This window comes from Rutilus rutilus, assembly GCF_951802725.1.
Source record: "Rutilus rutilus genome assembly, chromosome: 15".
NCBI classification, from domain to species: Eukaryota; Metazoa; Chordata; class Actinopteri; order Cypriniformes; family Leuciscidae; genus Rutilus; species Rutilus rutilus.
The window spans coordinates 11,291,509-11,319,090 of NC_140220.1; the positions used below are offsets into that span (position 1 = coordinate 11,291,509).

The 27,582-nt window shown below is 38.3% G+C and overlaps 1 protein-coding gene across 2 annotated transcripts; it reads left to right on the top strand.

Annotated features, from left to right (window-relative positions):
- The first annotated feature begins 550 nt into the window (after nt 1-550).
- Nucleotides 551-27,582, top strand: tnfrsf21 (tumor necrosis factor receptor superfamily, member 21). Of its 2 annotated transcripts, XM_084433220.1 has the most exons (7): nt 551-922; nt 5,331-5,544; nt 5,656-5,961; nt 8,201-8,725; nt 19,731-19,996; nt 24,976-25,189; nt 26,294-27,582. In XM_084433220.1, exons 1-7 carry the CDS (start codon nt 842-844, stop codon nt 26,521-26,523), a joined length of 1,836 nt encoding a protein of 611 aa, XP_084289346.1. In that variant the 5' UTR covers nt 551-841; the 3' UTR covers nt 26,524-27,582. The 2 variants fall into 2 exon arrangements, with proteins under 2 accessions (XP_084289346.1, XP_084289345.1); XM_084433219.1 differs by having other exon boundaries at nt 5,331-5,961.

Below are 27,582 nucleotides of genomic sequence, written 5' to 3' on the forward strand. Positions count from 1 at the left end.
AGCATTGTAAACTGTAAATGACTGCTTTAAATAATTTTACCTTGTAAAGCTGGACATATTAAATGATATTCAGAAAAAAAAGTTTTAAATGAAAGTTTATTGAACAATTAAAATATTTTTACATTGTAATAATATTTCACAACCTAACTGTTTTTACTGTACTATGTTTATCAAATAAATAAATGCAGCTTTGGTAAGCATAAGCGACTTATTACAAAAACATTTTACCATTTTGACCGATAGAGTAAGGATAAAGTCGCATTGTCCAATTTACTGTAATGATTTGCTACAATGTGTTCCAAAATGTTAATAATTAATTTTGTGTGGTAGGCTACACCCGGGACAACCGCCCGGTACACCACCTGTGCAACAACTTTTTAGTCTAAAGCCGTGTAGGGTACACTACTGTACACTTTACACTACATCAGCCCCAGTATCTTCCCGGAAACCGTCTCGGATCAGGCCTGTGATACGGCGAATATGAGCCAGTGGCGAGTTTCGCTCGTGACGTGTGTCGCCAGTTCCCGCCCATCCTCCGCAGCTCGTCTTTGCGGCACAGGGAAGAGAATCCGTAACCTGGACAAACAGCAGCCAGACTTCAGTCCACAGATCCATCCATCATCGCTATGGGAATTATAGCGTTCTTCTTCCAAAACGAAGCGCTTATCCCCTACTACTTGAAACCCGTCCACTCCGGGCAACAGACTATAAAAAGGCGTCAGTGGACGAAATTTGTGCACTGAGGGAAGACGCCAGCAAAGGGACAATACCTCACAACAATGTGGGTGTCCTGTTGATGCGGAGATGCTGATGCTCCACCTATGAAGCCGAAAAGTAACAGATGTGGACCTGGGCATATTTAAACAAGAGTGATTCCATTGGGACGATGCCTGGGAAAATGTCTATGACTTGTTCGCTGATGGTAAGTCAAGGATACATTTGTTTTCGCATTATGCTTCTCTTGTCCTCTCGAATATTCTGGCTTTTGTTCTATTTAAAGGGACAGTAGATGTACCTGGTGTCGCACTTGCTGTAATACTACAGTGGTGAGGATGGAGTCCAAACAAAAGATGAAGACAGAATAATAAATCAATTATTTTTATTTCAGAGATAATGTCACTGTGGCGCACCTAGGTTTAAGGCAGCTTAAGATAATAGAGCCTGGATGGCAAATATTGTCATTGTTGCATATTGTTTGTGTGACAGTTTTTTTTTAAATCATACATTAGTCAATATTTAAATATTAAATAGCTAAAAAAACAATTCTATGAAATGTTGAATCTCTAAAGGTTAAATTAGGGACACAACTTGACCTATTTTAGGAGATGTTAAAACGGCAAGTATGCATTTTGTGCTTGAGTATACATTTTAAGAGCATTTGGATTTTTGTTGTTCATTATTATGACTTATTATTCCTATATATCAGACATTACAGACATTTGCGTTACATAAAATACAGTCACTTAATATCCTTTTTTAATATCCTAATATTAGGCTATGTATCATACTAAAGATATCTACATGACTTAACATCCTTATAGTCATGATTTTAATGTAATTTATTTAGTATTGTATATTTTATGAATACCATTTATCATTTTAAAGACATTGGCATGACTTATGTCATTGTATCAGAAGCGATGGCTTTATTGTTTTGAAGATACTCTAACATGACTTAATATTCCCATGTAGTATGAAGTCAGTTGAGGTTAATTTGGTTTATCACATCAGACTGGCTCATCCATTAGCAAGTCTTTATCAGGGGACCATTAGGCTAAATCCCTTAATGTAGCTCAGTTTTCAAAAATTGGATTTAGTTGTTTGATATCAGTGTGGGCTGATATACATTATTAGCCTCACAACGCCAGAAGGATTAGGCTAGCAGTTTTCTCTGTCAGTTTAAAGCATCCATGCACCGTTGAAAATGTATTTATTGGCATAGATGCAAATGATGCAATGTTTTTGGCAGGTGGCCTGACATTTGCAGGAATATTCCTTGCTCATTCATGCTGCCTGCGGACTCATTTGGTTGTTGTCGATTATAAAATGGGCATGAATGGCTCCAGACAGGGAGTGTTTGTTCTTGCTCTGCAGTCTTCAGTTATGATGTGTCGGAGGTGTAACAGGTGCCCTGTTTTTGTCGAGCAGAGTCTGGCACATGGAATCCCTATGATATAACATCTGTCCATGTGTCTGTTCTTGTAGATTTACACCCTATGCTGTCTTGAGAATCAACAAATATTCACATTCAAAAACCCTATCCTGAAGTCCATCCATAGATTAATTAACTGAAAAACCATGGTAACAACAGATTAGTGTTTTTTATGACACTTTTACATTTGGTCTCTCCACATATCATAAGTTATGTAAAGTCTATTCACCCAGATTGCAAGCTCATGTAATCAGTGAAACCCAAGTCCATTTACTCACTGGTTAGTCAGGAAACCCCATGAGTCATTCAGAAGCATCATACATAGATATCTCATAGAGTCAACAATCAAGCAGTTGTAAATTACTGCTTTAAATAATTTAACCTTGTAAAGCTGGACATATTAAATTATATTCAGAAGATGTTTTTTATTTTTTTATTAAAGTTTATTGAACTTTTAGACACATTTTTTTTTATATGTAGTTGTTGTTTTGTATCATATTTAATATATCAGGCTTTTATGCATAATATAGTATTATATAATGAAAATATGGAGTCACACTTGAGGAGGGAGAAAAAAAAACACTCAATATTATTCAGAGGCCCAAATTGAGCAAACTTATGTAATTTGCTTTAGTTTCTTATATTTATATGCTATATGAGAGGAAATTCTGATTGCTTTTAAGTCAATGAGGTTTTTCAAAACTGTATAACTATCACTTGTCATTCTATATCTCCCAATAATAGGCTATGTCTTATTCAGATTATATTTAAATGCTTAGTTTTATGATTAGAGCTTGTGATCAGAAGGCATATGTATTCATTTGTATATTACAGTTTTTTCAGCAAAGTTTAATCATCTAAATAATTCAGAGGCCTTAGAATTTCATGTATCAAATATGATACAGTAGGCTTTATGGTCAATATCTTTTGATCATTTGGTTTTCTGATCAGCAGAAGAGAAAAGTAAGTATTACTCTTAAGTGAATTTATGAGTGCATGAAGAGATATTCTGGTGTCTTTAAAAGTTGCACTTTGAAAGTCACAGCTAGCCAGTGCCAGTACTCGAGACATGTCGAGACATTACACAGACATGGACGGTCGAAAATGTGAATACACTCTCACATAATAAGTCATATCTATATAAGCTTTCATAAAAATGCCCAAGACTGTATATTAGGTTTCATATACAAGTGCCCTTGTTTTTGGGTGGGATGAGAAGGTGGAGTTGTAACATATCTTACTGTTTTGTACATCATGTCTATCGAAACCAAGAGTGCGTGAAAAAGTGTTCCTCTTATCTTAGGTTGTTCGTTCCTCTTTTTTTCAAAGCCGGTTGAAAGAAAACTCGTGGACTTGAGGCAACAGTGTACTCATTCTTGCTTTAGTAGCACACTAAGCGAACAGACATTGTCCTGTCATCAGTGAAGTTGTCCCCCTCGCTGGCCTACTTCAAACCCTCGTCTGTTCTGGTCCTCTTCTAGAGCTAAGGCCGCTGGGAAAGGACAGCTTTGCCTAATCGCTATTCATGTTCAGTGTGTCCTCCTGAAACAATCCCCATCACCTCACGAAGAGCAACACGTGTATCCGAGCCCAATCGGTCTGGCATCGTCCTGCGGTTCCCAGCGATGTCAGTATGTGCTGGCTGGAGAATATTAATGTCACGTTTGTTTTGATTCAGCCCTCCCCGTATTAGCAAGGAAATTAGTCTTCTGTGCTTTTATACTTCTTCTGTGCGGTCTGTTCTGTTGTTGAGGAACTGTAATAAAACTCCAGGGGATTCACGATCAGCAGTTAATAGAACTTTGTGTTTAGAAACTGATGATGCAGCGAGGCCCTTGTGTGTTGGATGTTCACGCTTTCCAGGATCATATTTTTTGGTGACTACTTTTGTACTGAGCCCAAGATGCCTGTCGTGGCCAAAGCCCCATTTATGTGCGGAATTAAAATGTGGGCTAGCATCATAAAGAATATTAGGTGCAGTTCACATGCTGTGCAGTCAGCTTTGCTGGATGTGCCGGAGGAAAGAGGGGCACCGTTATGATCGGAATTTGGCTTTCAATGGGGCACGTTCAAGCTGAAGTAACTTAAGAGCGGCTGTGTTTACAGGCTTCTTGTCATTAAAAGTTATTTTTTGAAGGTCACCAGGCTGTGAGAGTGCTGTCAACACATTCCAGGGTTCAATGTTGTTGAAGTGTTTTTGCATGGGTGATTTGCTTCAGACTGTGTAAATGTTATGCAGACTTTTATTGTCAGTGTTTTAGAGGAGAATTATGACTTGCTCACATTTCTGGCTGCTCACATAGCAGACTAAGGATAACATGCATGGCGATCCAATTCCACTGCATTTTGATCTCACAATGTAAAGTTCTTGAGGTCATCTGGACCTTATATATGACATCAATAAAGATATTTCATAATGCGCAATACCTAAAAATTGTTAAAAGTGATTTTTCACTTTTTTGATACAATCAGTCAATCAGATCTTTATTATTAGCCCAATGGACACTTGTTTTGTACAGCATACTCTTTGTTTTATCAATTCATTTTCATTGGTTAACAGTCAATACACACATTAAGACTAACAAAAGCAAAGCTCCCCACCCGTCCGGGACAGTGCACATTAGTGTTTTTCATTGCATGGAGTGGCTAAACTTTACAGTTAAGGCCTGATGAAATTGAAAAAAGGAGAACAAAAATGTCTACTTTCCCTTTGGATGAAGTATTTTGAATTGTATTTGTATTTTGAACTGACATTGTGTGCACAACAGCGCATGTGCGAGTGACTTGAACGCTTGAAAACAAAGTCCACTAGATAGTGTGCATGCACTGAACACTGAGTTTTTCCGCCCTCACGGCCAAAGGAGTATAGCTACCTAAAAGGCTCGTGCACTCGACTGTGGAATGCAGAAAACATTTAGTCAGATTTTCTTAAATTAGCGACTCTTCCGAAATGCCAAATTTGTCATGTAGTTGTTAAAAAGACATAAATATGCAGACATCAGAGAAAAAAAAAACTTTCCTTCCCAGTACCAGTGGCCTTTATTATTATATTGTTGACTCTTCTTACAATACAAACCGATGAGACAATGGTCATTCATGCTAAAAGGACAATATTGTGTGTTTCGATTGCTTGTATAGTCATTGTATAACAGTCTTCTTCTTGTTCTTTCATTGTTAGCTTCTGCTGGTCGGTGACGTCTTAACCCACACACTGACCCCCAGCCCGACCACAGAGAAGCCCTTGTCTCCTCGGCACTACCAACACATCGACCCCGCCACTGGTAACAAGCTGGTTTGCGACAAGTGTCCGGCAGGCACCTACGTGTCCTCCCACTGCACAGAGGCCAGCATACGGGAATGCAGCCCCTGCCCGGACGGCACCTTCACCCGGGGTGAGAACGGAGTTCAGCAGTGTCACCCCTGTCAGAGAAGCTGCCAAGCCCCTTTTGTTGAGAAAACTCCCTGCACGTCCACCACTGATCGGTTGTGCATGTGTCCGCCAGGTAGCTTCTCCCAGGGTGGAAAGTGTCAGCACCACTCATTATGTCCACCGGGGTGGGGCGTCCGAAAGCGAGGAAGTGAAACAGAGGATGTGCGCTGCCGGCCATGTCAGCGTGGCACCTTCTCCAACGTGGCATCAGATGCACTGAGGTGCCGAGCTCACTCAGATTGCGCGTCTTTGGGCTTAATGCTGCTGATTAAAGGCACAGAGAAGACAGATAGTGTGTGTGGCCCAATGAGTTCAGTCTATGTCCTACTTGGAGAGGCCTCCGTTTCCACGGTTTCCAGCACTGAGTCAGCATATAGAGGTGAGAGTGAAAAAGCTCAATGTAGAGCTATTCCTTACTGATTAGAGTGTGTCTAGAGATAGATAGATAGATGGATAGATAGATAGATCTAGCTAGATAGAGAGTGTTTGTTGTACGAGTGCTTTCATCCCTGGTTTGGTTGTTACTAAAAGCTCCCTCTGTTCAACATGATTGCTCAACCCTTTCATCAACTTCCCTAAATTGGTGTTTAAAAACGGCAGTGGTTGTATGTGACGTGAATATATGGTGTCCACCTCAGCAGGGTTTCTTTAGAGGACTTTTTTTTAGTCCTGTATCATGTAGCTGTTTATGAGATAAAATCCTCCACTTAGTGTCTGCTAGGCATTTGAAGCCCTAATTCTATAGCCTACTGTCTGGATAATGTTATTATAATAATACATGCACCAAAATCATTTATCATCTTTTAATTTACACCTACACTACTGTTCAAAAGTTTTAGGGTTGATAAGAGTTTTTAATGGTTTTGAAAGGGGTCTCTTATCATTGCTGCATTTATTTTTGTCACATGATCCTTCCCAAATCATTCTAATATGCTGATTTCAGGTCAAGAAACATTTCTTCTTATGATCAATGTTAAAACTGCTTAATATTGTTGTACAAACCAGAGTCCTGCACGGGTCCGATTTTGTAAATCCGCACCCGCCCGTGCCCGCAGTGCTTAAAGCCGCATCCGACCCGTTTTCCGACAGCAGCACTAATTAAAATCCGCACCCGACTCGACCCGCTTAAAATAGAACCGACACCCGACCCGCAACCGAAATAAAATCAGTTTAGACTATCACATTATCGACACACTTACAAAAATGTTTATTGCCAGGTCATACAGAAGTTATTACACGACCATTAACACAAGGACAACTTCAGCCGAAGCTGTCAAAAGGCCGGTACATTAAGAACATGGCTAACGTTACCACAAAACTGAGTAGCCTAAAATAACATTTTACCAATTGAACACACGCGGCTACAACACTATATCTGCCACGCAATTTCGTCTAACCTACATCTGACAATTTTGGGTACAAGCACGCCCCGCACACCACACATACTTCGATAGAACTGCTTGGTTTGTTACGACAGTTATCTGCGTGCTTCCTCAACGATGAAGTTCCACATTTGCGGCTATCCAACACGAAAATGCATGCAGCAAAGCCTTTCACAATATTGTTTTCTTCAGAATACTCCATATTTCTCCCACACACTGGACTTGATTTTTGATGACGAATTTGTCGTCAACTTCACCATCTCCACTAGCTATTCTTTTCTTCAACTCCTCAGCATCCATTTCAACGACTGCAAGCAGATCGCGCGCGCGGTTATGATGGATTTTTAAAAGTGAAAGTACGTAGACTCCTGGGAGGGCGTGGGCACAAATAAACTGATGTGGATTTTAAATTATTTTATCAACTTGAAAGACAGGCATATTTTTGTAGATGTGTTCCTAAAAAATGCATATATTTTATTATTTTTACGTTTGCACGTGATTGTTTTAAACCTGTGTTTAGACCCGTGTTTAGCCCGTGTCCGACCCGACCCGCACCCGTATCCGACACAGTTGTATATTTTTCACCCGTTTGAGCAAAACGGGTACCCGAACCCTTGCAGGACTCTGGTACAAACCATGATACCTTTTTTTTCAGGATCCTTTGATAAATAGAAAGTTCAAAAGAACAGCGTTTATTTGAAATAGAATCTTTTGCACCATAATAAATGTCTTTACTGTCACTTTTGATCAAATTAATGCATTCTTGCTAAATAAAAGTATTAATTTATTTTAAAAGAAAGTATACTGACTTTTGAACAGTAGCGTGTAAAATGTGTTGATATATAGGCTAATATGTAAAAAATATATAATAAAAAATGTGACATCGTAAAAACAATGTTTCACTGAAACAGTAGTAGAAGTATTGACAGTAGTATTATCCCCCTGTTTTATCTTACATTTCCATAAGAGAACAATTTCTGATTCTTCAGATTGCATTGACTAGTTTTTGGGTCAGATCTGAGCAGTTAAGATGAGAAATCCATGAGAGATTATGTTGGCTTGAGCAGCATATATCCACTTTACTCTCTACACATGCAAGCTTGATGCTGGATTAAAGTTTTAGATACTCTCCCTTCTGGTTTGTTGTCTAGGTTAAGCTCATCTTTAGGTCTGTATTTAATTCTCTCTCTCTGTCTCTGTTTTTGCCTGCTATTAAATGATCCACTCTGCACACAGCAAGTACTGCAGTTTTACCAGCTGCAGAGACTCAGGATGTAGCCGAGCCAGCCCTAAGTAGCACAGAAACGTCCCTCGGCGCCGAAGACATTCCCACAACCACAGCTTCCTCCAAGGCTAGTGAGGAGGATCCAGGACTCTTAATCGCTGCAACTCAGGACCTTCCTAAATTGCAACACAAGCTCTCCGTATCACGAGACCCACAGCTTGACAACCAACAGGCTGTGGAAACTCTGTCTGAGGGCAAGGCCCAAGGTTTGGGTTACCGGCCTATCCGCAGGGGTTCGCCGAGGCCTAGCACGCACAAGCACTTTGACATCAATGAGCACCTACCTTGGATGATAGTCCTGCTGCTTCTGCTGGTGCTGGTAGTGATCGTGGTATGCAGCGTAAAGCGCAGTTCGCGGGTACTGAAGAAGGGTCCAAGACAGGATCCCAGTAGCATCATGGAGAAAGCCATCCACAAGAAGCCTAGCTCTCCAGCGCAGACCAAGGAGAGGTGGATCTACTACTCAAATGGACAGGGTGAGTTAAAACCGTGATTAAACAACACGAAAGCATAGAATTACAGAGCCTTAAATGGACATGGTGATTGAAAAAAAAAAAAGAGATGGAAGGAAACATTATATTTCAATACTTTCATGTTCTCTCTCAAAACTTTCAACAAAGTTTTTCTGATGGAAACAATATGAGGTGGGAGAAATAACTATATTTCAGTGCTTTTTGCAGGTGAATGCAAATATTTTTCTAAAGAACACAAAAGCATTGAAATAAAAATTTTCCTCCAATCTCATGTTTTTTTTTCATCACCATGTCCTTTTAGGGGGTCTTTTTAAAATAAAATTTCCTTTTTTTAAATCATTTTTATATGAATCATTTTGCACCATTTTTGGTCAAAATGTTTAATAAAAAATGTCATAAAAATACCTGATTAAAGGTATAGTGGAGGATTTTCTTTTTCCGGGTGGATCATCAAGACTATTGGTCCTGCTAGTTGTCAATCATTCTGGTGATATGTTTACGTAAGGCTGTCGTACGTGCTCGTCCCTAGGTAGTTTTCGCTTTCTGCGCATGCGCACTTTCAGGTGTATATGTGTGGTGAGCCGTTTATTAGGGCTGTGCAAATATATCGATACAGCTAACTATCGCGATATTTTTTTTCACGATAGTGTATCGATATTTCAACCTCTAGTATCGATATTTTTAAATAAATAAATATATTTTTTTTAAATCATCAAATCCCTCTGTGTGCGTCAAACGACCTCCTCCGCCGCTGCTGTAGTTGTCGCTGACTCGCTGTCCAGTATGAGGCGCCGGACTGGACAAATGCGAAGCGAACTGCGCGCGAGAGAGACCGAGGGTGTCAGCGCGCGAGAGAAACCGAGTGTGTCTGCGTGCGAGAGAGACCGAGTGTGTCTGCGCGCGAGAGAAACCGAGTGCGTCTGCGTGCGAGAGAGACCGAGACCGAGTGTGTCTGCGCGCGAGAGAAACCGAGTGTGTCTGCGTGCGAGAGAGACCGAGGGTGTCCGAGCATTAGTATTGGTACATACATAGTAATATAATTACTATATAATAAGAGGCATGGAAGTTCGATTAATGGACAACAATAATCAGTACAAACGTCTTGTTTTGAACTATTGTTTAATAAATATAAATAATTCCAGCACATAAACTTCCATATGGAGGATTAAATAAGATTGAATGTATGTAGTAAGATTCCATAACTAATCACTGACACTGTACCACAACCGCGTCAAATAACAATGATTCTGAATTTTATTCACCAAGTCATGGTGTCCGAGCATTAGTAGGCTTATTTGGTACATAGTAATATATAATTATTATATAAGAGGCATGGACGTTCGATTAATGGACAACAATATAAATAAAAACAACAATTAAATTATTATAAACAATAGTTCAAAACAAGACGTTTGTAGTACTGATTATTGCTGTCCATTAATCGAACTTCCATGCCTCTTATAGTATATAATATTATGTACCAATTAGGCTACTAATGCTGGGGCACTTTCAGTCTCTATCGCTCGCAGACACACTCCGTCTCTCACTTACTGTCGCTCGCGCACGCAGACACACTCGACACAATGCAAATACCTTTGCGAATAAATTGGAATTTAAGTTTTTGTCTGCTGAGTTATCAATATAATGTGATACACATACCAGAACACCCCAGGTGGTACATAAGTTGTATATTCAGCTCTATTTTTATTTTATTTTTACATTTTTGATAAAATAAAAAAAAGTATTGCAATATATCGTAATATGTATTGTATTGTATTGTATCGTATCGTGATATATCGTATCGTGACCCATGTATCGTGATATGTATCGTATCGTGAGGCCTTTGCCAATACCCAGCCCTACCGTTTATACTGTCTATGGTGGTGAGCTACGGTTTCAGCCATTCATTGAAGCTCGCCGTTCTCACCGGGTTTTTTCAAAATGTCTGAGGGTCGCAAGAGAAAAAGTGTCTACGAATTGTATGACAAGAAGAGAAAGGCCTCTGAAGAAAGAAACAAGACCAGAGTGTTTTTGGGAGAATATTTCACACGCTGGCATGCGCTAAAAGCACAGGTTGGGCTTCCCACTGATGCCTCAGTCGCAAAGTTTCTACTCGACAGGTAAAGTTTGGCATGCCATTTGGAGAAATCCATTTAAAATCACTGCTAGTAAAAGTTAATGTAAGCTATGATTAGCGATGCTAGCCCTGGCACAAGTCACGCACTAGGCTCGCGCATGCTCTCTCGTGCACACGTTTAATAGGCGTTCCCTCTCGGGAGCAGGTAGAGTGTTGCGCATGTGCATTTTTTCAAAAAGTGGAGAGGGCGGTTCTTTTCTAAAATTCGGGAAAATCCTCCACTATACCTTTAAGATGCCAGTCCAAACAATTTAAAAAAAATAACTTAAATTAAAAGAATTGTATTGCCAAAGTATGTTTGTTTCAGACTAGGTGTGAAGAAGTTCGTAGACCTAGAGATATTTTTTTATTAAATCTGAAAATTAAATTCAACTTTATACTAAAATTATTTAACCAAATAACTTAAAGGTGAAGTGTTTATTTTTTCTATGTTAAAATACTTTCTCCTATCCCAGGTAATCTATAAGTAAATCATTCATAGGTTGATTTTCCCAGAAAAGTGTAAATACTGTGGTGGTTTCAAAACATTGCTCTGTTTGTTTGATCCCAACCAGCCCAGTATAGCAACAATGATTTAACCAATGGCATGATTTTGAGGCATGGCTATTTGTTTGGCTGATCAGTGGCTTTACACACTTCTAGATTGCTGAATTGCATAAATAGATTTTTGAAATAGTGTTTATAGCTAGATGCTTTGGCAGATGCCAGACACTCGCTTTACAATATGAAAAGTGGCACAGTGAATTGTATCTGTGAATCTATCATCACATCAGTGCTGTTAATCCCATTTATTCTGCTCTAGAAAACTCAATATTGTATTGAGGACTTCAAAAGTTACGCAAACAAGGCCAATGTCAAGATCACCTCTCTCGTTTTCTGTCAGTCACATGATCATAAAGAACCTGATCTCTTTCTGTTTCTCGTTCTGCTACTTGGATAGCCTTTGCTTTACTTCTCTGGGGTTTCCCTTTTATTAGGCTATTTATTTCACACTCTGTGCCCCATAACCTGGTTGTTACAATGCATCAGAGGCTGCTAGGTTAGCTGGGACTGTTGTGATGGGTAATGGTTTATATTGGCCTCAGATATCTGCCTGTGTGTGACTGCTTCAAACATGAGCAGTTGGAACCAGATTATTCCAGTTCTTTGTGGTATAGCGTTAGAGGAGTTTATCAGCGGTCATGCCCTTGTGGGAGATGAGAAGATGGACTGAATTATGTGTCTTGAGAGATGTCTGAATTCAGCGTATATTCTGCTTGAGAAAACCCCTAACCATAAGTATTGGGTATGTAACTCGTTCCACACATTTGTGCTACAGACGTGACTGTTACCTTAAAAGGATAGTACACCAAAAAATGAACATTTTGTCATCACTTACTCAGCCTCAAGTTGTTACAAACCTATGAGTTTCTTTCCTCTGTTGAACACAAAAAATATATATTTTAAAGAATGATGGTAGCCATTGACTTCCATAGTAGGAAAAAATACTATTGAAGTCAATGGATATTATTAAAGGGTCTGGTTACCAACATTCTTTAAAATATCTTCTTTTGTGTTCAACAGAAGAAAGGAACTTATACAGGTTTGGAACAACATGAGGGTGAATGAGTAAATGATGACAACATTTTCATTTTTGGGTAAACTATCCATTTAAATTGTGTGGTTTGCTGAGAGGAGGTGTGCTATTACTTTTAAAGCATTCACACTTACAATTTATGGTAAGATGAACAATAGAGTGAGTAAAAAAAAAAAAGTAGGCCAGTAAGGAACCATGTAGCATGATTCATTGCAAAAAATGTCCATTGTCTATAGTGTAGTGATGTATAAAGTAGGGGTGGGAATCTCTAGGCACCTCACGATTCGATTCGATTACGATTCAGAGGGTAACGATTATCTATATATATATTTTTTTTGACTACTTGGTACTTTTAAAGCAAAGTATTTATGATGACCCATAAATAATTTACTTCCAATACTTCCTATATTCATTTTATTAATAAAACAAATGGAAGTAATTTGGCAAGTCAACTGTTAGGTTACATTTGCCAGCATATGTCCCAACCAAAGAACCAACAGGAAAATAAATGTGTGCCTGTACTAGCAGCATACTTGTAGTAAATGAATACAAACTTCAGCATATTCTGAATCTCTTGCATTTATTAATAGACTTCTAACCAACATTCTCCTGTAATTTCCAATGAGCAATATAATCCTTCAGACAAAAAACAAAACAAAAACATTTTGCTGTAGCAAAATCGCAAACAATTTTCGTTCAAAATATATAGAATTATGTACCAGCAGCTCTCATACAAACATAATGCTTGTGGACTTGTGGACGCATATTCTGAATAATTAGTAACATACAAAGCCGCTCTTATACACAACTAAATAATAAAGTTATGACTTGAAATGTTTGCTGTATACCACAATCAAAAACAGCTTATACAAAAAAAGTGAATGAACATCTGGCATTGCACTGACTGTGTAGGACAGTATAACAGATCGGTTTTACAGCATATTGATGTGAAAACTAAACAATACAGAAAGCAGCTCTCATACAAAAAATACTTAATAGGTCTCAATGAAATTGGCAATTTGCCATACGTTAGCTTTTAACGAAGAGGGTGCCGTTCGAATTTGTCGCTCAGCCATCATGCGTCTCTGTTATGTGCACGCCACGGACTGCACGCGCACGCACGCGCACTGCACGTTAGAGTTCCGCCTTTTGCGTTCCGTCAATATTACGTTATTAGGAAAAAAAAAGTTTTTTTTTTTTTTTTTTTTTTTGACATTTGTGAATCGATTCAGAATCGTCCACGTCCGAATCGCGATGCATCTAAGAATCGATTTTTTCCCCCACCCCTAGTATAAAGTAGCCTGATTACGTCAGACTTCTTACTTCCGCTCAATTTCATTTCGCTTCTGTACTCAGTCTGAGACAGCGTAATAGCTTTCCGTTTTCCTCCGGCCTGAAAACAGCCGGCCAATCAACGAACAGAGGGCGGGCTGAGAGCCGTGACGTAGACACTGATTGTACCGTGGATGCGTAGATTTACTTCACATAATCTGCAAAAGTCGTTCACAGCCATGTTCACTCCGGTATTTCGCTCGATGGTTTTGTTTTCGCATCATACTACATGTGTTTACAGTGGAAGTTAGATGCGGCTGAGCATGCGCATAACACACGCCATAACCAAACGTTATGTGATTGGCTTACGGGAACCAATGATTTTAAACTTCAGACAAGCGCCTCCCCGCGAGAAAGAAAACGCTTTTCAATTATGCCATGCCAGACTCTGTCTACGAAGCAAAGCGAAGTAGCAGAGTTTGGTATTACCAGGCTAAGTATGCACAACTCACACAGAAGTCAAACCAAGCAGTTTTGTGTTGGTCAAAACAGAGGATTCACATGACCAAATAAACCTGATGAAAAATGTGCATGGGGAAATCATTCGCCCTTATGCGAAATTCCTAATCACGTGGATTCCTATTGAAATGTCTGGATTTCGCCACAAATTTGCCAAAAAATGATAAATATGTCCACACCTTAACACCCTAGCAACCTAACACAAGATTCAAAAAGTTAATTGGCCTTGAAAATAGTGGGATATCAAGGAAAGGGAAAACAATGACCTGCTCACGAGGATAAAACGTAAATAAAAAGAAAAAGTTAAACACTTCCACCAGGTACAAAAAAAAAACATTTGCACTATTTTTACTGTGGTGTTTTTCTCCCATGCACTCTTAAACGTGAACAATTGCGTTGTTTATTGACTTCTGCGAGCAAATCATTTATTACACGCTAAACTAATATAGTAGAGCCTCCTCGAATCATGTTAGAAAGCACAGGTAACCTTTACACAGCCGGTTGCCTCCACAAACACAACAAAACATTTCCCTAATGCATTCAAGGTGTGTAATTGGGCGGCCTGAAGTGCATGTGCATGTGTGTCCGTTTACTACATTAGTGAAATAATGGCCATAAAGGGCCGCATGGGAAACATATATAAAGATGAAGGAGCGATCGTACAAATAATGAATTCTTTCATTGGAGGTATAACAAAGCACGCATAGCGGAGATCAAAGACGTAGAACCACCCGCATGTACGCCCCATATAACAACCTCTGCAATAGGTGTTATCTATAAAAGCCCACTGCCCAGAATCAGGGTGGGCTGGGGCTTTTATAAGAGATGATTAGGACCTTCATGGGTGAGCCTAACTCTGCCAGCATTTTGTGTAAGAGTCAGGGAAACTCGGGGGAAGCTTGTAGGATCCCCTTGCGAGCAAGCCTCCCCTGGTCTTCATCATTGTTTTGATGGGGAAGTGGTAATTACTGCGGCTGGTATCGTGTATGAGGTGTCAGGGATTTATGGGATGACTGCGTTGCTGTGAGACATTCCGGCAAAGCCACCACAGCGACTCGCTAAAAAAGGGGAAGTCCTGACTCCCTTTGAGGATCCCTTTGTTTCCCAGCCAACCTAGACCTGTTGCAGCCGGTTTGCCACCTCATTTGATTTCTCATATGAAGATGTTAAGGCTTTGTTCTGTTGTAAACGGCTGTGGCTGATAAGCTTTTGTCCTTGTACATGTAAATGATCCACTGTGTTTCCTCACTTTCACTTAATGCCTTTTGTGTTGACAGCTGTTACTATGATGCACATAGGGTGGTCGATCACAAGTGGTCAGCCGTTTACACCTGGTAGTGACGCGTGTCTCAAATACGTCTCCTTTAAACACAAAAGGATGATTTTTTTTGACTACTTGCATCACTCGCTATGTCACTGTGTTACTGTATGTATTTTTGAATATTTTTTCAAATATTATTGCATGCATATAGGCAACATTTAAGGGTACAGTGTGTAAATTTTAGCATCTAGTGGTGAGGTTGCGAATTGCAACCAACAGAAGTTACGGTGGCCGACAGGAAAAGATATTGTCGTTTGAGACGGCAGAGAGTAGCCAGTTAAGCAATGAGGTTTCTTTACAAAGATACATTCAGAAATTATATTTACTTAATTATTCAGTAAAACGATATGTTATTGCGAATATTATTGTTACTTGTTCATCATTGTGTCAGTGTTTTATTCGCTGACTTTATCTAGCTTCTTTGCACGAAGAACAACATAGTGACAAAACGCGCTCTGTAGAGCAGTTTGTCCGTTAAGGGCTACTGTAGAAACATGATGGCGCAAAAATGGCTATTTTAATGTAAGGGTGTATTTAGATAGAAATGGCTCATTCTTAGGTAATAAAAACATAACGATTCATTAAGGAAGGTCTTTATACACCACTGAAAACATAGTTATGTATATGATATTGTATTTCTGTCAACAGATCCTCCTAAATATTACACAATGCACCTTTAACATTGAATTAAATGTGAAATTCTGATGGAGAATTTTTTTTTTTTTTTACAGTGTATATAGTCACATAGAGTTCAAGAATAACATTATAGTTGCTGACTGAAGCACATACAAGCCTTGAAACATTTGTAAACACGCTGTACATTCAGATAGTGGTGGCACATGTTTTCCCAGCATTCCATAAAAGTTGCCTTCAGGACTAGCAACCTAGTCCATTACGCAGTACAGTCATAGACAAGGGAAAGTATCACGCAACCTATCGACTTTGGCCTAGATCGCTCAGACAGAGCACTCTGTCATGCCGGAGCGACCTCTGGAAACGACAGGCGAGAGGATGGGCAGCCCGCAGGCTTGGCATTTTTAGATCCGCAGTACAGTCAGTGGCACGCTAACCCTCAGAGAGCTTCACTCAATTTGCTACAGATGGATCCCAAATAAGACAGATCTGGCTTACAGATAGATGCGTTAATACCTTCCAGCAGCAGTTGTCCCCCACAGTCATCCTGTTACGCTGAACTCTCACGTTCATCTTCAGTAGACACGAATTCAACATGGATTGATCTGTGTTGTTTTATGTTGGGTCCTCTTCATGGAAGATTACATGATTTATAATGTGTTCTTTGACAAACAAGAGTTTTTCATAAACTATAGAATGCAGTTATTGATATTACCGTATTGGTTACACTTTATATTAAGGTGTCATTGTTACAGTGTAATTATATATTTAAGTACTGAGTAATAATAATTGACTACATGTACTTACTATAGGGTTAGGTTTTGGTTGAGGGTGAGTTGCATGTAATTATGCATAATTTACTGTTATTACTATGTAAGTACATGTAACATAGGCCTATGTAACAAGGACACTGTAAAATAAAGAGTTACCAAAGTATTAGGCTATTTTGTTTTATTCGACATATTTAATACTTTAAAGTTGTTGTTTTTTGTTTTGTTTTTTTAAATACAGCTGTTTAACAGCATTTAACAGTTTACAACTATATGGGTATTTTTTCACTTTTTTAATAGTCTGCTTTTACACAATAATTACCAAGCGGGTAGATATAATGAAATACAACTAGATTTTTACATTTTCTAAAAAATAAATAAAATAAAAACGTGGAAAAAACCAGATTGGTGCTTGTCATAAAAAAATCACCTTAGCTTGGAACGCATTGTATTCTGATCCATAGCAGTATTTGTTTAGTATCATTGATATGGCTCGTGTTCTTCATTGTGAATATATGGGATTTTCCCACAAAATTTGGGGGAGGTATATATTGGTGGAGGATATATTCATGATTTATCATTCATGTCTATAGCACACATGGTGCTGGATGAGTTACAGTACTTGCTGGAGTTTAATACTTTGGGGAACATTCAGATCCCTAACCCTAAGTATGACCGTTAACAAACACCACTAATAAGTATCAAGTGGAAATATGCAACATATCTGCATATCGTGCAAGCTAAATCATTAAGATTGCGCTCACATTTCTCTGAGGTTCACTCTTAGAAGGATTCCCTAGGAGGCAACTGTTTGTCACACTACACCAAGTATATAAGCACAGGCATCAATCTAGGTCATTCTTATGACCTTATCCATGGGACAGCATGTCCCACAGAAGCCGCTGGTGTACTGTAACCCAAGAGTGCTGCCCTTCTACACTGTATGATGCCATTCGCTAACTGTGTCTGTCTACACTATACTGCGCCAACTGCACATCATGCTGACTGCATTACATTTCCAAGACACATTAATGGTTTTGGATACAGCAGATACAAAAGTCAATGCATACACTACCGTTTAAAAGTTTGGGGTTGGTTTTTGAACAGATGTCTCTTATTCTTAAAGGGGCATTCCACCCATTTGAACATTGTTTTTTATTTAAAGTGGGTCATATATGTAGTCGAAATGTAAAATAAATTTTGAATTTGGTGCCTTCGTGACCGAGGAAAGACAAAAAATAACTTCAGGACGCATTTGTATGAAAGACAACAACTCCCACAATGCACCACATTGCACAGCTCCGCAAGCCACTCCCACTAATCCAGAAAGCGCATATCTGCCTATAAGAGAAATCACTCTTCCGTCTACAAGGCTAGCTACCACCAGAGCTTGAAATTCATTTCACATTCACACAAAATGTCTAGTTAGTTGGCGAACTCATTACTCCTCGTTTGTATTTCTTTCGAAAAGGTGAATTATTGCATGGTACCTGGATGTTCAGTCAGAACATATGCGGTGCGAAACTAGGATAGTTCTCAACACAAACGTCCGTGTCCTCGTCTGATTCAAAGATTTCGTCCAGGAGAAATTGTCATCGTTGAAATTCTTTGCCGCAGACGGTCTCTATCTCTGTGTTCGTAGCGGTTCGTAGTTGCATAGTGAGATCACCGGCGCCACCAGTCCGCCCTAACCCGAGCCAGTCCGGGCTCCTCGTCCGCGGCAGGCAGGTCTTCTGCCTCGGCTGCTCTTCGCTATAATGCGGCTTGTAAAGGTAGCCACAAACACCTGATTCAAGCATCAGAATTCCGAAATCCTCTTCTTCTATATCATATTGAGCACTCTCCTCCGCTATTGTCATAACTTTACATCTGTCTCCACAGCGCCTGTTAGCTTAGCTTCAAACAAGATGGAGGATATTGCTTTCAGTTTCAGAGAGTAAAGTCCCACCCACTGATCTGTAATAGGTCTGTAGCGTGAGCGGGTCCCGCCCCCTGGGAAAGATGAGGAACTAGTGCTTGTAGTCTCAACAGAAATCCCCCCCTCTTACACTTCCTCCTACAATGACGCAAAATGACGATTTTTGCGTCATTGTAGGAGGAAGTGTAAGAGGTAAATAACGGATTTCTCCCGTCTCAGGGGAAAATGAGAGAGTGTTGCACGACCATTCAATAGTATGACTGGGTTTCTAACAATGCAAAGCTTAATGCAAATGGGTGGAGTGTCCCTTTAACCAAGGCTGTATTTATTTGATTACAAATACAGTAATATTGTGAAATATTTTTACAATTTAAAATAACTGTTTCTAATTTAACATTTATTTTAAAAGGTAGTTTATTCCTGTTATAGCAAAGCTGAATTTTCAACATCATTATCATTATGGTCTTCAGTGTCACATGATCCTTCAGAAATCATTCTAGTGTGCTGATTTGGTGCTCAAGAAACATTTCTTATTATTATCAATGTTGAAATCATTATTTATTTATATAACTATATTTTATATTGCATATGGTCAGGATTCATTGACAAATAGAAAGTAAAACAAATATTTAAAATGGAAATCTTATGTAACCTTACAAGAATGTTTTTACTAACGTTTTTTATCAATACAATGCAAAATTGCTGAATAAAAGTATTAATTTCTTAATGCATACATACTGCCCCCATATTTTGAACTGGACTGTATATCAATATATGGCATGCTGCACTGTAATATATCGAAGGTTCAAACTAGAGTATACAGTAGATGAACATAGGATTGACCTTTGCTCTCATTCTATAGGTGTTGACATCTTGAAGCTGGTGGCAGCACAGATTGGCAGTCAGTGGATTGACATGTACAAGTCTCTGGCCAGTGCCAACGAGCGAGAGGTGGCCGCCTTTTCCAACGGCTACTCGGCAGATCACGAGAGGGCGTACGCTGCCCTGCAGCACTGGACCATACGTGACAGTGACGCCAACCTGGCTAAGCTGATCAATGCCCTTCACCGCCAACGCCGCATTGACGTGGTGGACAAGATACGCAGTGTCATGGAAGACAATCCTCAGGTGAGCATCTCTAGGTTTTCAATTGACAATGAAGTGTTTCTTTTTTGCAAAAACATTTTCAGTCACAGACATCATTGTAGACGTGAGCTTTTTACAGTAAGTGAGCCATTTTCAGCTGGTCATGTGACCTCAACTTAGCAGCACCCATGAGGCAACATGCTTCATGTAGAATAAAACAACTTTTATAAGGCTACTGATACAGCTGGACTCATTTTCACATGTAAGGTGAGAAAAGAAGAAAAAAAAACTATTATTTTAATAATATTTGTATTGTTTTATTGAATATTTTATATAAATATATATTATTATTATTAAAAATATAGAAATATATTTTATTCATATAATTAAAAAAAAAATAAAAAGAAAGTTGATTAAATTGTTTACATTTTATGTTTGTATTAGCAAACATTTTTCCTGTCATAGTCAAGCCACAAGCTGCTGTATTAGTCAGGCCACGATAATTGATCAAGTTGTCATGTGTGTATAGTCTTACATAACACTCACGCCCCAGGTCTAATAACACTCTGTTTGGATAATACGTGTGCAGAAGGTTAAACAAGCCACATGAGTGCCTCATGACTCCTGGCTGCATCCCATTAAGCTGCATTACTAATGACAAAGGCCTGACTGGCTACCGGAGATGGAGGATCAGTCATCAACTTTCATTTTAGTGTTTCAAGCCTTTCCTGTGTGCAGATTTGATAAAAGCCAGTTTATTTACTCTGTCCTTGTCTCAAGGTCACTGTAGATGGTGAAGTTAAGGCTTTTGGACAAATTTTGATGCCACTGATATAACCAGGATAAACTGAGATAAAACTCTCAGACATATTTATATGCCTGCCTGTCAACGCCACCTCATAATCACCTAATTGCCAGTGCGGGTGTTGACTTTCACTGAACTTGCGTCTGTAAAGGTAGAGCATTCTCAGAGCACATCTTGTTCACCTTTTTAAAGCAGTTCTCCATTCATTCACATCACTCGTCCTCATGTTCAAAATTTGAAAATGATTTTTGAATCACTTAATATTATAAAACCATGACAATGAATATTTTTATCAATAACTACTAAGCAAAATTTGGTCCCAAAAAGATATTTGAGAATCATTGAATATTATAAATAAACAAATTTTAATCTAATTAAATACATGATGTGCCAATTAATTAGTCTAATTAATTGCAAGTTAAATGCGCATCAAATTTGTCTGAGAAATTACCCCCAAAAGATAATTTAAAGTCATCATTTAGTTAAGTGAGAAAAGCATGAAAGTGACCATTTACAAAAATTACATAGAATTTTTTTGTTGTTGTTGTTCAACATCATTTATTGCACAAAAACCTTTAAGCTACAATGGCCATGAATTATTATTATTTTTTTTTTTTCATCTGAATCTGAATTGGTATTTAGATATATTTATTGCAGCTCAGATGTAGCATGAATGCATTAATATTTGCATGAGATACATTTTTTTAATGGGTTTTAAATGGCTATTAAAGATTTAATAACTTTTGGGTTCACTCAAAAATGTAAATTCTGTCATCATTTACCCTCATGTCATTTCAAACGAGAAATGTGTCAATTGTAACCAAAACAGTTTGGTTACCAACATTCTACAAAATATCTTCTTTTATGGTCCATAAATGAAAGAAAGTCATTCAAGTTTGGAACAACATGAGGGTGAGAAAATGCTGATGGGGCTTTTATTTTTGGGGTGAACCATCTCACCACGTGTTTCCAGATCAAATCACTTGTATCCCATACTCCACAGTGCCACAGCACGCATAACCTCCCGTCAGGTGAATGAACTGCACATGGTAAGGAAGAGGCAGATGTTCGTGTCAGATTAAATGTGTTAAGGACATTTGGTCACTTCGAGGCCCAGAAATGTCTGGAAAGTAAGGAAGGAATATGCTAAATTTAATCAAACATTTAGTCTCTTGTACTTTTTAATTTCATATTCATTCTGATTATCTCTGGGGTTCTTGTGTTGATAGTTCTTTTACTGCCAACGAAACAAAGGATACAGAGTCATACATACTTGTACTCAACATGCAAGCAAACCTCAGATAAGGGCCCTCAGAGGATAAACACACCCAGCGCTCCACTTGTCGTGGACGCCAGCCAAACAGCCCCAGAACTTTTAGACACTGTCACCAGCACTCAGTCTGTCCTGTGCTACTATTTATATACAGCATTTTGACAGGTTTTTCCAAGCCACAAAGAAGTTTTGGTCATTTAAAAAAAAAAAAGTATCATGTTAAAAGTTCCACTAGCAAGCTTTCTATAGTCAGATGTGGACCATGCGCTGTGTTCTGTAGGTGGTCTTGTTGAGTCTGGAGCAGTGTTAGCTGCGGTTAATAAGATCAGTGTGTGAGTGACACACTTTCCACATCTGTGGCTTGTGTCCTGGTGGTTGATGGCACAGCGTTCTTGGCGGCTCCCATGTTGTGGTTTCAGACGTTTGCCAACAGCTTTTCTGCTGGATGTGAATAGAAAAGATATTTGGGTATACGCCCATCCTTCTTCCTGCGACATGCAACTTGTCTGAACAGTAGACTGTGTCCTCAGAATAATGCGTTTGTTGGTGTCGTTGACACTAGACCTTAGATATGGAAACGGGGTCAGTTCTAATACAAACAATATGGGTTCTGCAATAAGATCATGCTGATATGTGTACATATATACTGTTTAAAGGTTTTGGATCTTTTTTTAAAGAAATGTATACATTTTATTCAGCAAGGATGCATTAAATTGATCAAATATGACTCTTACATTATTAAAAAATATATATCTCAAATAAATGCTGTTCTTTTGAACTTTCTATTCAAAGAATCCTGAAAAAAGTATCAGGGTTTCCACAGAAATATTAAGCAAGCTCCGCTGTTTTCAACATTATTAATAAGAAGAAATGTTTCTTGAGCACTAAGTCGCCTTGTCAAGACAAGAATTAATTACATTTTAAAATATAATAAAATAGAAAAGTTATTTTAAATAGTAATAATATTTCACAATATTACTCTTTTTACTGAAGACATTTAAAAAAAAATGTTGACATTAGTTTCTTTCAAGCACACTAGACTACTGTAAAAATCTCATTCTTAGTATTGTGATTTTAACCCCCCCCACCCACAACTTTACAGTACATAATTTTATTATTATACAATTATTTGTATTTTTATATTTGTACAATTAATTTGAAGTACACATCATGGTAGTGCTTGTTGACCTTCGCATTACATTACTGAGAATTTTGTGGGGAAACGTTTAATTGGCATGAAAATAATGTCAAATTTTAAAGAAAAAATAAGTCTTTTTTTTTTTTTTTTTTACTTTTATGGGGGCATTAAGCTTTTGCAGTTAGATATAAATGGGTAAACATTTGCCAGCAATGCACACCAGAGAGATGCATCTGTAATTGACACAGTCATTCTGGTTTCCCTTGTAAAAAATGTCTATTTTTGTATCTTGCACGTGCTGCGGCACACTCGCTTCCTTCCTTTCAGCACCAATAGATGACTTCTGGGACAGGGTGGAGCAGTCTTATCTGTCAGCTTAGTTCTTACTGTTTCAAGGACTATTTCACCCAGTTTGAAAATTCACCCTCATGTTGTATCAAAATTATGTGACTTTCTTTCTTCCGTGGAAGATAAATCTTTAAAAAAAAAAAAAAAAAAACCTCTGAAGTCATCACTGTGAGTTGTCACATTTAATTAATTTCCCAGAAAAACTCTCAAATATTTGATGTACTTTTGCAATAGCATGAAAAATATCAGACGGAAAAAAATGCCAATGGTCTGTAATGCTGCATTACTCATATATTAACTTTCTTGGCCACTTGTGTTGCCATTTCACTGCTTTATTGGTGGTGTCTTTGAGTTCAGAGCTGTTTTTCTCTATGTGGGGTGGGTGACTAATGAATGACTAAATGTGATCTCTCAGAGTGCCACTCAGAGTAATGGTCTGCTTTTCTACGTGCCATTGATTATTCACTGCTTATTCCAAGGGAAACTTTCCTGGAAATGGAGTGGTTTCCATCTTTCCTACAGTTCGGATCTGCCACTTCAAAGTTTGAATACCTGCCCAGGCTTTTTATATACGCTTCCCTGAATAGCTTATGTCAGGATTTCCCAACCTGGAAATCACCACAGTTTTTTTAGTGGCCGCCAAGTCTATTTGATTGTGATTTCAGCTGCTACATTACAATCAAATGATTTCCAGAGAACCCTGTTATTTTAAGCGCTAAGCATCTTTTACTGACCTTTCCTGTCTCTAATGTTACTTGGCAATGGTTGTATTCATAAATATCAAATTTGATACTTATGAATATGAATATCAAATTTTATTTTTATTTTATGGAAATTTTTGAATTTCTATCAAACATTAAAAAGAAAGCTTAGCTATTGTATCTTTGGTAATGTTATTGTAATGCCACATTGGCCTTTAGTATCCAGTACAGACTAAAGAACAGTACTAGATTGTGGTAATAAAATCCGGATTGTACCGACTTGTTGTGAACTCATTCTAGGAAATGCACTATTCATGTTCAAACACATTGGCATAACAAGTATGGTTGTGAATGTAACACAGGCTATGTGCTCTGTGGGCAGTGAATTTCTGGCTGTACTTGATCTTTTTCATCTGTCCTCCCATGACGCAAAGGGCAGCAGGGACAGGACTCAAGTGGGTGGTCCAGGTCTGCGAAGGCCGAACCCTTTGTACCGACCCGGCCATGGGCACATAGTGATACACTTGTAGAGCCCACACATTAATACAGTCATCGCTGTCTGTCAGCAAAGACCCTCATTCTTCCAAATCCATTACTCACATAATAGTTGTTCCAAGAAATCTTTGTTTGTCCTGACAGACTACACTTGTGAGTTCAGAACAGCTTGAAAAGGAATCTCTAAACAAATATGTGTGTGCCAGAATGATTTTCTCATCGCCGTCATTAACATGTACTGTGACACCTCTTTTGCCGTAGGTTGACCTGAACAAGCTAATGACGGCTGTGAATGTAAGCCATTGTCTGAGCCCCAGCCATAAGCCTTTAGAGTCGCCCGGTGTGGTGGTGGAGCAGTCCCCCATGGAGCGCACCAAGGGATTCTTTCCCGACGAATCCGAGCCACTGCTGCGCTGTGACTCCACTTCCAGCAAGGACTCTGCCCTCAGCCGGACGGGCTCTTTTATAACCAAAGGTAAGAGCACGTGGATAAACAGGAACACAGCTAGAACAACACACCAATAAGAGTTGGTACTTGGTAGTAAAAAAAAATCGATAACAGGGGTGTCCAATCCTGTTCCTGGGGGGCCACTGTCATGCAGAGTTCAGCTCTGACCCCAACTAAACACACCTGAACCAGCTATTCAAGGTCTTACTAGCCATGCTAGAAACTTCCAGGTAGGTGTGTTGAGGCAAGTTGGAGCTAAACACTGCTGAACACCCCCAATCTATAATTATATAAAAATCTATCTTATTATTATTATTATTATTTAATTTTGTTTCTCGTAATTTAACAATTTAAATTAAAATTTAATACAATTTAAATAAACTTTAACATCATTTAAGTGCCCTGAATTCCTCAAAGATATAAACAGGTTTCCTCAAATACTTCAGTGTTGTTTGATGATCTTTATTGTGATTAAAAGTAATTTCTTATAGTTGGCCTCCTTGTGAAAGCTTTATGTTCCTGCATCATATGTTTAACCGCTTTAAATATGCAAACGATTAAATCATAAGAAATGTTATCATTGATACTTTTATTATGTATTAAATGTTATGCTATTTTATTTTATATTAGATATATTTATAAATAATAATACATAATAATAATAAATTAATTTAATATTATTTAAATAATATATATATAATCAGACATAAAAACAACTAAAACAAATATATTATATACATATTTTATTGTTTTAGAGATTTCTTTAATATTATGATTATATTATTTCTATAGATATTATTATTTTATATAGATAAATCTCTCATCTCTGTCTCTCTCTCTCTCTCTATATATATATATATATATATATCGATATTCTTTTGATTTAACCATTTAAATTAGTGTAAGTAATTAAATTAAAGTTTAAATTATAATTTAAGTGTCCTAAATTGTTCAGGTTTCCCCAAACATGCGAAAGGTATTGTAATTTTTCACAGTATTGCCCCCTTGTGGATGCTCTATGTTCTACCATATATTGTATTCAATATTTTGCACTTTTCTTTTAGTAATTGATCGTAAAGAGTATAATGAATAATTGTGTTAATGGCGACGCTGGATTCTTCTGTCCCTCAGAGAAAAAGGACACTGTGCTTCGGCAGGTGCGTCTGGACCCCTGTGACCTGCAGCCCATCTTCGATGATATGCTGCACATTCTCAACCCCGAGGAGCTCCACGTCATTGAGGAGATCCCGATGGCGGAGGACAAGCTGGACCGCTTGTTCGAGATCGCCGGGGTGAAGAGTCAAGAAGCAAGCCAGACGCTACTCGACTCGGTCTATAGTCACTTGCCTGACCTCCTTTAGACCTTTACAACATCTCACTAATGTCAGCTACAAAAGCAAAGTGACGGACACACAAATGTGCGCTCACTCCGTTCCATTGTGTCCTTCAGTCACGTGCACGCAATTTTAAAACCTCTGGAATGCTCAGACGGGAGTTCATCTGCACATCAAAAGCTGCTCCTAGCGCTTGCATTAGCGTGAATGAAGCGTTCTCTGGATACAGATGGTGTCAATGCTATAACCTCTCTAACATGCAGCATATTCTTGCACACACCTCAGCATGATGTCTAACTCAAAAGCTATGTGATGTAAATTATAAACCGGTTTTGTAAATTGTTAAATCAACCATTTAGTCCCTTGACCTTATTTTTATTTTATTATTGCTACTTTTCAACTTAACACATCCTAATTAGCAAGGTATTTTTGTTCCTTTTTTTGTTCACAAGTATTACTACTGTAGCTTGTTTAGATCATTTGTTGTAACTTTGTTTGTGATTTATGTGATTTCAAGGGCATTGAAAATCATTCCTACTGGTTATGATAGAAATCATGGCTGTGGATAATGTGCATTCACTCTTAAAATAAACTCCCTTCCCATGTGCTTTTCCAATAAAAGAGGACAAAAAACAAGTATGATTGCGAAGTAATTTCACACAGGCTAGAATACCACCAAAAATTAATTTCACAATATTTAGATGTAGCATTTCAGTATTCATACTGCAGATATGTGGAACAGAGAGAATGTCTCTGTTAAACTCTGTTAAATCAAGTCACTCTGGTGCTAGATGTCAAACTATGGGATAGATGTTGATTTTATCCTAATAACAGGGTGTTTCAGGTCGCTTGGCCGAAAAAAAAAGATATAGGTCAAGACGAAATAGCAGTTCGTAAGTCTCCTGGATCTTAGAAGGAGTGTCGGATGAGCTTTTTAGAAACAAACAAGGACAAAATCATGGAGCGGAAAGATAATATGTATTCTTATGGCTGTTTTAAAGTGTAACACATGTAACCAAGACATTTATTATTATTGTTAATTATCATGTAACCTGAGAAATCAACAGATTAAAGTTTTTGTCATAA